The 10,052-nt window shown below is 43.0% G+C and overlaps 1 protein-coding gene across 1 annotated transcript; it reads left to right on the top strand.

Moving 5' to 3' along the window:
- The first annotated feature begins 5,124 nt into the window (after positions 1-5,124).
- Positions 5,125-7,025, top strand: hoxb1a (homeobox B1a). The gene is made up of 2 exons (XM_053851977.1): positions 5,125-5,914; positions 6,697-7,025. The coding sequence occupies exons 1-2, from the start codon at positions 5,125-5,127 to the stop codon at positions 7,023-7,025; spliced, it is 1,119 nt and encodes a 372-aa protein (XP_053707952.1).
- The last annotated feature ends 3,027 nt before the right edge of the window (positions 7,026-10,052 follow it).

The raw sequence follows: 10,052 nt of genomic DNA, 5'->3' as shown, positions 1-10,052 counted from the left end.
AGTACTAGCGCTGGCTAAGGCTGTGAGCCCCCTAAGGTAAAGTCGACCTCTCTTCATTCATAGAAGAGGAGTGGAAATATTGCTGTGTCTCACGATTCTATTCGGTTCAAAATCGATATTTCAATTCAAAACAATTTTATTCAGTATGATTTCTGTCCTGATATATAATCATAACCTATTCCCATCTGCTTTGCAAAGCAAAGAGACATTGAAGTGTCCTTTCCACATTCATTAAGACGAACATTTATCCATGCTTAGATGAATGTAAACAATATCACACACTGCTTAAATAACATGAAATAAAATGCCATTTCCCATTAAATGTGTTGCCTTTTAATTTCTGAGTCAAGTGCCTTTACTGTCTCTAGGTAAAGTGTCTCAGTGAAAACCTTACCGACTGTGCAGTGCGCAGATGACTTCTCCGTGTGTCTGTGACATGAGCCTGGGTTGTGTTGTTGTGTTGCCAAAGAGCTTGATCATAGTTTTGCAATGGTTGCACACAGCTCATTCAGTAACGCTCGAGTCACGCCAAACTTTTGCAAAGATGAAACAGGATTGCATTCGACTAGACTGCCTTTATTCTTCCCACAATGGGGAAATTGATGGATCTATTTCCTTGCCATCTTTGTTAAGGTACTTTCTGTGCTGCCATTCCAGAATGGAATCTACTTTAAAACGTCTGACAGAATATTTATTTATCATGTAAACTTTAGAGTACTCATTCTGTAAGATGTGAGGAGTTGAATAGAAGCAGCAGGGGCAGCGATATAAGCAGGAGACATAAGGATTGAAAGTTGGCTCAAGACAGAGTGCTGTGTTTCCTCTACAGTGCTTCTTCAAGAAACCAGAGATTCTGCTGACTTCCAATGAAACCAACTCAGGCTTTTCACTGAACCACCTTTCTGAAACAAGCCCCTGGTGTCTTAAGACTGTAATAGGCTGCTTGTTGCAGATGACACCTGACTGGTGGGATTGTTTGGTGGAACAAAAACCAGCATCCACTCAGGCCCTTGGAGTCCGGTTTGAGACCCCTGATCCAGAGTGATGGACTGAAAATAACAGTGATGAAAAGGAGAGTGGCAGCTCGAGTGAAAGGGACAGTAGTGAGGGCTGCCATGACATATGGTTTAGAGACAGCAGCTCAGACGCGAAGACGGGAAGCAGAGTTAGCTGAGCTCATGGTAGCATTGGCAGTGATAAAACTACAAACCAGTACATCAGACAACAGATATGTGGAGAAGATTGTTGGACGAAGAATGTTGGAAATGGAAGTACCAGGAAAATGTAGAGGATGGCACCCAATGAGGATCATGGGAGAGATGAAGGAGGATATGACCAGGATTGGTGTGACAAGGATGATCAGAAAAACTGACCCATGGACAGGAAATGTTGGATGACAAATATGTATTTCAATTCTGATTGGCATTTCTTTCATTTCAACTTATTAAAAAGGGTTTATTCTAATTGTGAGCAGTGTTGTAACGGTGCTGTACATGCGAATTACCAGGGCTTTAATTTTCAATGAACTCATTGTGAGCTGAAAATGAGCAGCGTTACATGGACTGCAGGTTATGTTTTCTCGATTTGAGGCCTGAATTGTTGTCAAATTGGCCATTAGTGAAAGACTGGAATTGCAAACTGGAGCCCCAGCAAAAACCATAATCACAGCTGGCAATATAAACCATGCAAACACGGGATCAAAGATGTCAAAATGATACTAAAAGTTTATTTATACACCATTTTTAAAAACAGTGTTCACATTTTGCTTCAGACGGAAGCAAAGCAAGTGTTTGTTGTTCTTCTCCAAGCTGTCAAATTCAGTTTTCTGGATTCAGGACTGGGTAAATGGTGAATTCAGTGAATCGATCAGACATTGAGCCTTGCGTTCAGCTTGTACATGAGGATATAAAAACCCTTGAACAAATTACATGATTCACCATGGCAACAGTGAACACTGTCTCCTCCTACTTCTCCTCGGGAGAGATGGAAATGTGAATGCCTGATCATGCAGCAAGTGAAATTAGCAAAAAGATCAAACGAAAAAGAATGCTGACTGAGTCAGTGTGTTGTTATTTAGAGAGAGAGAGAGAGAGAGAGAAAGGTTCATCTTGGGTGTTTGAGCACACCCTGCAGACACAAAGCAGACCTGTCAGTAGCTCAGGCTGAAACAGTCAACTATTTTATTTATTTATTATTTTAATAGCAAGTAATTAGCCTCTCCTCATCACACAGTGTTCATAGACCAGAATGCATTTTACTGCCACTGTGCACCTTAGATGTAAGTAAAGTACAAAATGTATCTTCAACTTCAAGTGTTTTAAAGTTGATCTATCAAATGTTACAAAGGAAATGGCCATCGGATAATGGCAAATGACACCGGTGTTGTGTGTGACTCAGCCGCGCAATACTTGAGATTGATAACGCATTTAAAGAGACCAACATCCCACAAAAGTTGACCCGTCCGATGTCGGTCGAGTACCATATGTGTCGTATCATCATCGCGTCATCATCCATGATGTCGATACAAGTTAAGAAAGAAGGGGCATGACATGTTTATTATGCTTCATATAAGTCAAAGTCACCGATTGGTGCTTTATTTTTCCATTTTGCCAGAAATGCAACTTTGTTTTGACTGATTTCCTGTCTCATCTGAACTGCAGCTCTACCATGCAGAACTCAGTGAGGCTGCTTCTCTTGTTTGCACAGAGGTGCATTTGCATTCATTCTAATTCTCCCACGCCAAAGTGTCACAGAGGCCGCTTCTGATGTGATGGTCGTCCTTTCTTCATCCACTCTGCTGCATATGTGAGACGATGGAAGACAAAAAAAAAACATCAGGGAGTAAAACAGAATCTTGGTTTTTCACGACCGGCCTCCGGTTGACCTACTGAACCTGATAATTTCACAGTGAGTAAAAAGGGTTTATCTCAGCTGCTAGCAGTTCAGGCTTGCTTGATCCCCCTTTGACAACAAATCGATCATCCTAAGCAGGACAGAACAGGTTCTGGAAGGCTTTTATGGCAACTTTTCATCAACTCTAAAAACTGACATTAATTCCCCAATAACATGTGTAATAAAAGTCAGAATCTAAACCATTCTGACCTTTGACCTTCACCGCTGCTTGGTCCTGTAAACAGACAGACGCATGGGTGTCAATTCCTTATGTTTGGAGTTTGTTCCTGTCGACTTGTTGCCCACTCGCTCCTTGTCCTGCTCCTTTCAGCCCCACTGCGATGATTAACCACCCTCCTTGTCCAACGCCCACACTGCTCGTCCTGACTCAGTCCTTGTGGCGTTGTGTCTTCTGTCAAGACACTCTCTCAGAGGAGAGCGATGGATGACGGGTGGGCATATCAATGAAGAGGCCATTGACACTGAGGCACACTTAATGTGCTGGATTGTCACATCATAGATGTATTCACAGGAACTTGTTTTCTTTTCTTCCATGTGAAAAAAAAATGGAAGCTTCCTCTTTAGCTGCTGGAGACTTGCTGTTTCACCACCAGAAGGCCCCCTGTTGTCCTTAACCTCATTTCTATAACGGATCAGCTTATTCATTCAATTACCAAACCATGGATGCTCACCAGCACATCTAGCACTCAACAGAAATCCATGGCCTCCAGATTCGATTGTTGAGAATTGATTCCCAAACGTCCCGGAGATGGCGTTGAATCTGAACAAGTCTGCACAATCAATGGAAACCTTTTGATCCATCCAAAGATTTTTCTCTGTTCTCTCCCTCCGGAAGTGTATCCTGAGTTGAGGAGATAAACTTAAATCAATGTTACTCAGGGCGCAGCAACAACAGTGAGAAAGTTGGTTTCTAACACATCTTCACTTCTTAACACAAAGACAAGGGAGTGACTGTTATCAGTGGGTGGTGCAAAATGGAAATGTAGGTTGGACCAAACAGGAAGTGAAAGACAACAGAAGACAACATTGTTGTAGTAAATAATGCTGTCACAATGAAGAGTAAAAAATGTTTTACTCAACATTTATATTCCTTTGGCCTTGGAAGGGGTTTCAAACTTTTTGAAACCAGTGTACTGTTGTGGTATGAAAGTGTTTGTTTGAAAATAAAAAAAATCTTCTTGTTAAAATAGGAACTGGTTTCTGTCAATGAATGGTTCTGTTGGTGTAGCCTGGTGAGTGCTCACAGTTCTGGACAGGTTGGATCCCGAACCATACCAGAAAAAAACCCCATTTCATTTAAGTCAGAGTAGGATCATCTGGTTTCCTTATTGGTTGTTCAATGTTTTCTCTAGGCTTTTGTCATGATCAGTGCAAAAAAATATGAGGTTAACATAATTGTGACTATGGATTTTGTGAGAATGTCAGATGTGTTTTGTTTTGTTTTTGTTTTTGTTCCGCAGCAGGACCAATGGGAAATGTAACGGTTCAAAGTGAAAAGGAAAAACTATAGTGGTACAGCAATCTGGCCTGCATATTTTGCTGTTGGTGGAGGCCAGGAGCAGTAGCAGACCCTCTTGCCCTCCTCCTCTTTTCTCTCCTTCTCCACTTTGACAGTTCCGAGCTGATATCAGATTGATGGGAACGTTTGATTGAAGTCTCTTTGTCGTGCTGATGTCACGGTAAGTGATGGATGAGCCACACACACACACACACATACACTCACATACAAACACACACACACACACACTGTGACCAAACTTCTGGCCTCCTGGTCACCATAGGCGACGTGTAGATAGGTCACGTGACGGGGATCGGAGGTAAGAAAAGAGGTGACACAAACACGGGGGAGAAAAAAATACAGTGAAGAAAAAGCACGCAGGCTGAGGATGGACGCACAGACAACAGACGGGACGGAGTAAAATCGCGTTGAATGGTGTAGAGCTGATTTTATTTCTCTTTCTCGTGTGATTTTCACGCATTTGTGAAGCGGCTAACGGCCGATGGTGCGTACACGCGCTCACGGACACGGCGCATCCAGGCGCGTTGTAATTTTGGTAGTGATTTTCCGTATGTTTAATTGACTCTTCTTTTTTTATTTCTTTATTTTTTTGTATTTTATTTTGTGTGTGTGTGTTTAGAAACATCCTCTACGTACATTTTGGACCACTTTCTGGGGATTGACATTCTTGGAGCGTCAGCCACACGTCGAACATGAACTCTTTCGTGGAATATTCCGTGTGCAACCGAACCGGAAATGGTACCTACTCCGCTCCCAAGTCTGGATACCACCACCACAGTCTGCATCAGCATCCACTGGATCCGCACCAGAGCTTCGCGGTGACTACCGGGGCCTTTCATGCCGGCAACACCGGCCCTCCCGGTCCCGTCACTGTGAGCGCAAATGACAGGAGCACCACGGAGGTTAGCTACAATGGGGACGAGGGATTGTACGGCTCCACCGCTGGAGGATCCGGTACGACCTGTTCCAGCCATCACCACCATCAGCATCCTCATCACCACGAACATCACCAGCAGAACGGCTACCATCATCCTCACCCACACGACCATCAAAGTTTACAGACTGGATTATTGTCGTCCTATCATAACGGCGGAGGCCCCGGGTCTTACGTGGGTCAGTCCGCCACTCCAGACTACGCGTCTGCTGCGAGCACGACCCACACTCAGTTCTTCATGGATGATTGTGCGGCCTCTTCCTACTACCATCAATCATCTTTCAGCACCGCTTCGCCTCACGCAGTGGGCCCCAGCTACGGGACGCTCGCCGGGACCTACGGCGGTCCTCAGGGCGCCTTGGCAGGCTCTCAGTACCCGCAGCAGCTGGGCGCAGGTCAGGACGCAGGAGGATACCTTCGACTTCCACACGGAGGGGGACACGGAGAGCTGCCGGTGAGCCAGAACCACGCGAGGGGGGACGAGGAGGCGCAGCAAGCGGGCCAAACCTTCGACTGGATGAAAGTGAAAAGGAATCCTCCTAAAACAGGTGATCATAGATGTGGGAACAATGAACTCATATTACTCGCTTCCTTTATCTATGTTCTTCTTCTTATTGTTATTTCCAAGTCGTCACGAAAGGCTTTTTTGTCATGGCATTTTAGCAACATATCTTATTTTTTTTATTTTTCGTTCATAATATCATTCATAATTTTATAAATATAAATTTGTAGTGGTATACAATTTGGAAATGCAATGTAATATATCCATGTTAATGTAGAGAGCCACGTACATAAATATATGCAATATAAACTCGAAAATCATTGGTTTATAGTAAATTATAATTTATAAGTCGTGATGACTTTTGTTTGTTTTGTTTTTAGCCTATCAGTGCAGACGCAATTCTACTCTATATTACAATCATATTTATTGTGTTTGCCTTTGTCTTATCTTTTGAAAACCCGATCGATGACGTCAACCCATTAAAATGTATTTAAGTGTTCGTGAAAATGTTCAACTGGGAATAAAACAATTTCGATGTAACGACGGACGTAGTTAAAATTCGATTTCGTTTCTCTTGAAAACCTTTAGGGTTTTTTTTTTTGTCCATTAATAGATCTCATCAAGGTGGATTGGCATAGCAGTTCTGCGTATAATCGTGTTGTGAGACTGGCTCTGGTCCGGACCAGCCCGCAGCTAAATGGATCTACCAGGAGGCAGACTTCTCTTTGGAAAGGCCAGCGTGATAAGCGTGAAAAGAGCCTTTATAGCAGTGGAGATGCTTGAATCGATTGTAGTGATTCAGGATGTCATTTGGTTTCTCATCCACAGTCAAAGCGTCCGACTTCGGCCTGGCGCACAACAACGCGATGCGCACCAACTTCAGCACGCGCCAACTGACGGAGCTGGAGAAGGAGTTCCACTTCAGCAAGTACCTAACCAGAGCGCGCCGTGTCGAGATAGCGGCCACGCTGGAGCTCAACGAGACCCAGGTGAAGATCTGGTTTCAAAACCGACGGATGAAGCAGAAAAAACGCGAGAGAGAGGGTGCGTCCGCCACCAGTCGATCCTCGCCCGGCAACGGAAGCAAAGAGATGGAGGACACCGACCACTCCTCCACGTCCACGTCCCCGGGGGCGTCACCGAGCTCAGAGACGTAGTTCACTATTTTGAATGAAGTGTCAATCTCAGGTTTTGTATCCGCGGCCTTCAGTCACGTGACTACGTCACCTCGTCGTCACCGAAATATGTCTTGTGTATAACGGGGCTGTTCATTTGAATTAAAAACGAATGCCCCCTATAGTTCAGCTCAGAGGCATAAATACAATTTTTATAGGGCATTTTATTTTTATATGCATAAACCATCAACACCGCAAATTTTGAACCTTGACTGGTAGATAACTCTCAACCCCACTCTTAAAAGTGGTTGTTGAAGACCATAGAATAAACATGAGTCCTTACATATTCATAAATTATCTATACATGAGTTGATATCAAACAATAATAGATCTGAAGTGAATCATTTATGTTACCATTTGTGCTCTTTCCAAATTGGTCTGTAAAACGATGATGATGATGATGATCAAATGCACTTCTTTTCACAAGGTTAAACAGGGTTGAACTATATGAGGTTATTCTCCAGACAAAAAAAGGCATTTATTTTTTCTGAAAACTCACATTTGTTTTCATGCTTGTTGTGTTTTTAATAGTTTTTTTTAATAGAAAATGTGATGGTTTTTTGATACACTTGATTTCACAGAGCTCTTGTCTTGCACTATTTCCATTATCACACACAGAGACCTGTGAAGTCTTTCACTGTTGCGAGCAAGAAAAGATGCTGCAGCTTGTTACACTCAGGGTTCATTCAGGAGTGTGTTTGTGCGTAAGTGAGTGCTGAAGAAAACTACTGAATTAAAGACTCTGTAGTCTTGCTGCTCCCCCGCTGAGTAAGAAATGAGAGGGAATCGACTTTACTGCCTGTTTTTATCCCGCTAAGTAAATTATTGAATGTTTTTATAGTCTTCAGAGTTGATTCTGCTTGAAACAGCTTCACTCTCAATCCTGTTTTATCGTGAAATAAATGGAGGACGACACTTAAACGTTTTAGTGAGGCTATTCTGTCAGGATGCAGCTGACAGCGGAAATGTGATTGTATGGCACAGACTGCTTTATATTTTTGCAAACCTTTTCCAATCATTTCTGTTTTCACTTGAAGCTACCTCAATTAAACGTTCCCAACTTCTTCATCTGCTGTTTTCTCTCGGTCAAGTACGGAAGCTTTATTAAGCAGCGTTTTAGACCGAAACATCACACTAGTCATGTTGTTCAGTCTGAAGATCTGGTTGTGGATCTGTTGGGTTTTTTTCTGGATGAGAAGGTTGAAAGAAAGAAGGTTTAAAAAGGGCTTAGGTTATTTTAGGTTGTGAGCTCTTCCTGGGTTGCTATGACTTTTGAAAACAAGTTAATACTTGGAAACACTTCAAGAGGAAGAAAACTTCAGGGCTGCACATATGGCTGAATTGTCAACAGCGAATGCTCCAAATGGATCAGTAGATTCATGAGTTGGACTGAAAGAAGCCCCTGCTATGTGGTGGGCTGTTGGTCTGACTGGGATGGGGGTGGGCCTGTTCCGTCCTTCATTTGTGTCAGGACAAGCATATGAAACTGGTGCACAACACTTTCCCCATGAAAAACAGTAAAATATTAAGAGTGAAGTGCTGTCCCTGAGGAAGAACATGGAGGAAGAAACAGAGCACTACTGAGGAGGAATCTGAGCTCTTCCTCCTCACCAGCTACAGAAACCGTCTGACAAAACACAACACAGATTCCAACAGAAGAGCTTCAGTGGCCTCCAGTTGACCCTCACGGTCAGGCAGAGCTACAGTGAAGAATGAAGCGATGCTTTCCAGGTGGTTCTCTGATCTTTTGACCCCTGGAGAACCTCTGGGATATCTAAACATGTAAACACACTCCTTGCCATTTTCTTCTGCTTCTCTTCCCTGCTGCTGCGAGGGGCTGCCTGATCTGGGGGGGCTCAGTGGCGAGCTCAGTCGTCACCTCATCACATACCCACATACACTCACACACACAAACGGGGTCATGGACTTCTTCAGTCAACCTTTTTAACCTTTACAGACAGCAGGGATCAAGATAAGGAGGTGGTCTTCTGGTCACCATCGCCTGTGGTTTGATTTCTAGCCTTTTAGTGTTTCAAATGCAGTCTCTAACTTTCCAACATGAGAAACAAAAAAAAAAGAATATTAACCCCGGTTCACTTTGGTGGGAAAAGATGTCGTTACAAACCCAGCCCTGCAGCCTGCTCAGAGCTCATTTGCCTCGAGAATGTCAGGCTGAGTCAATGATGCAGCCTGCCGCGACAAACTTAACAAAGTGGAAAATTGCTTTTTGTTTTTTGGGACTCATTCTGTCCAGACCTTACATCAGGTGTCAGTGGGAATTTATTAGGAAGCGGTTGCATGTCATAACTTTTTTTTTTTTTTTAACAGGCCCTAAATATTTTATTCTATTTTTCAATCCACCCTGAATGTTTAAATAAGACATTGGTTATAAGCAGGTCTTCATCAAACGGTCAGTATACTTTTGAAATATTTGTGAATAAAGACAGTCTGCCAAAACAACAGACCAGCTAAACCTGCATTCCAGTGGTATGATGACATGCTTAGCAAGCTGTATATCAAGAGCACAGAAGCGCATGAAATTCTTAAATGCTTCTCTGACATAGACACTTCATCATGCAAGAGTCGACTAAGAATGGAATATGAAATGAAGTTGACCCAACGGCATAAATCTTTGTTCTGACCTCTCACAATGACCAGAACTTCTGTTTTTCTTTCCATTACAAACTTAAATTTGACACTCACAATGTGTGTGCACGCGCTTGTGTGTGTGTCTGGCGTCTGAGAATGAACAACTGAAATAAAACGGTTTGTTTTCTATCTTTCTATCTACAAGTTCATAGGGTCAGTTTGCAAACACATTTGGCACAACCACAAATATGTATAGGAACCCACACTATCTTTTGAAGTGAGCATGACAATCATTGCCTGTAAATAAGGTGAGGTGTGATTGTTTCAGAAGTTTTCCCCATTGCATGGCAACCAAAATGCCTAATCCCACCTCAGCTATCTGATGTGGTGTCTGTTGTTATTTGTGCTGGAAGTTTGTCA

Source organism: Synchiropus splendidus, chromosome 19 (assembly GCF_027744825.2).
Source record: "Synchiropus splendidus isolate RoL2022-P1 chromosome 19, RoL_Sspl_1.0, whole genome shotgun sequence".
Classification (NCBI taxonomy): domain Eukaryota; kingdom Metazoa; phylum Chordata; class Actinopteri; order Syngnathiformes; family Callionymidae; genus Synchiropus; species Synchiropus splendidus.
Note: the sequence above shows the minus strand (reverse complement) of the source record. Positions and strands in the feature narration are given on the sequence as shown.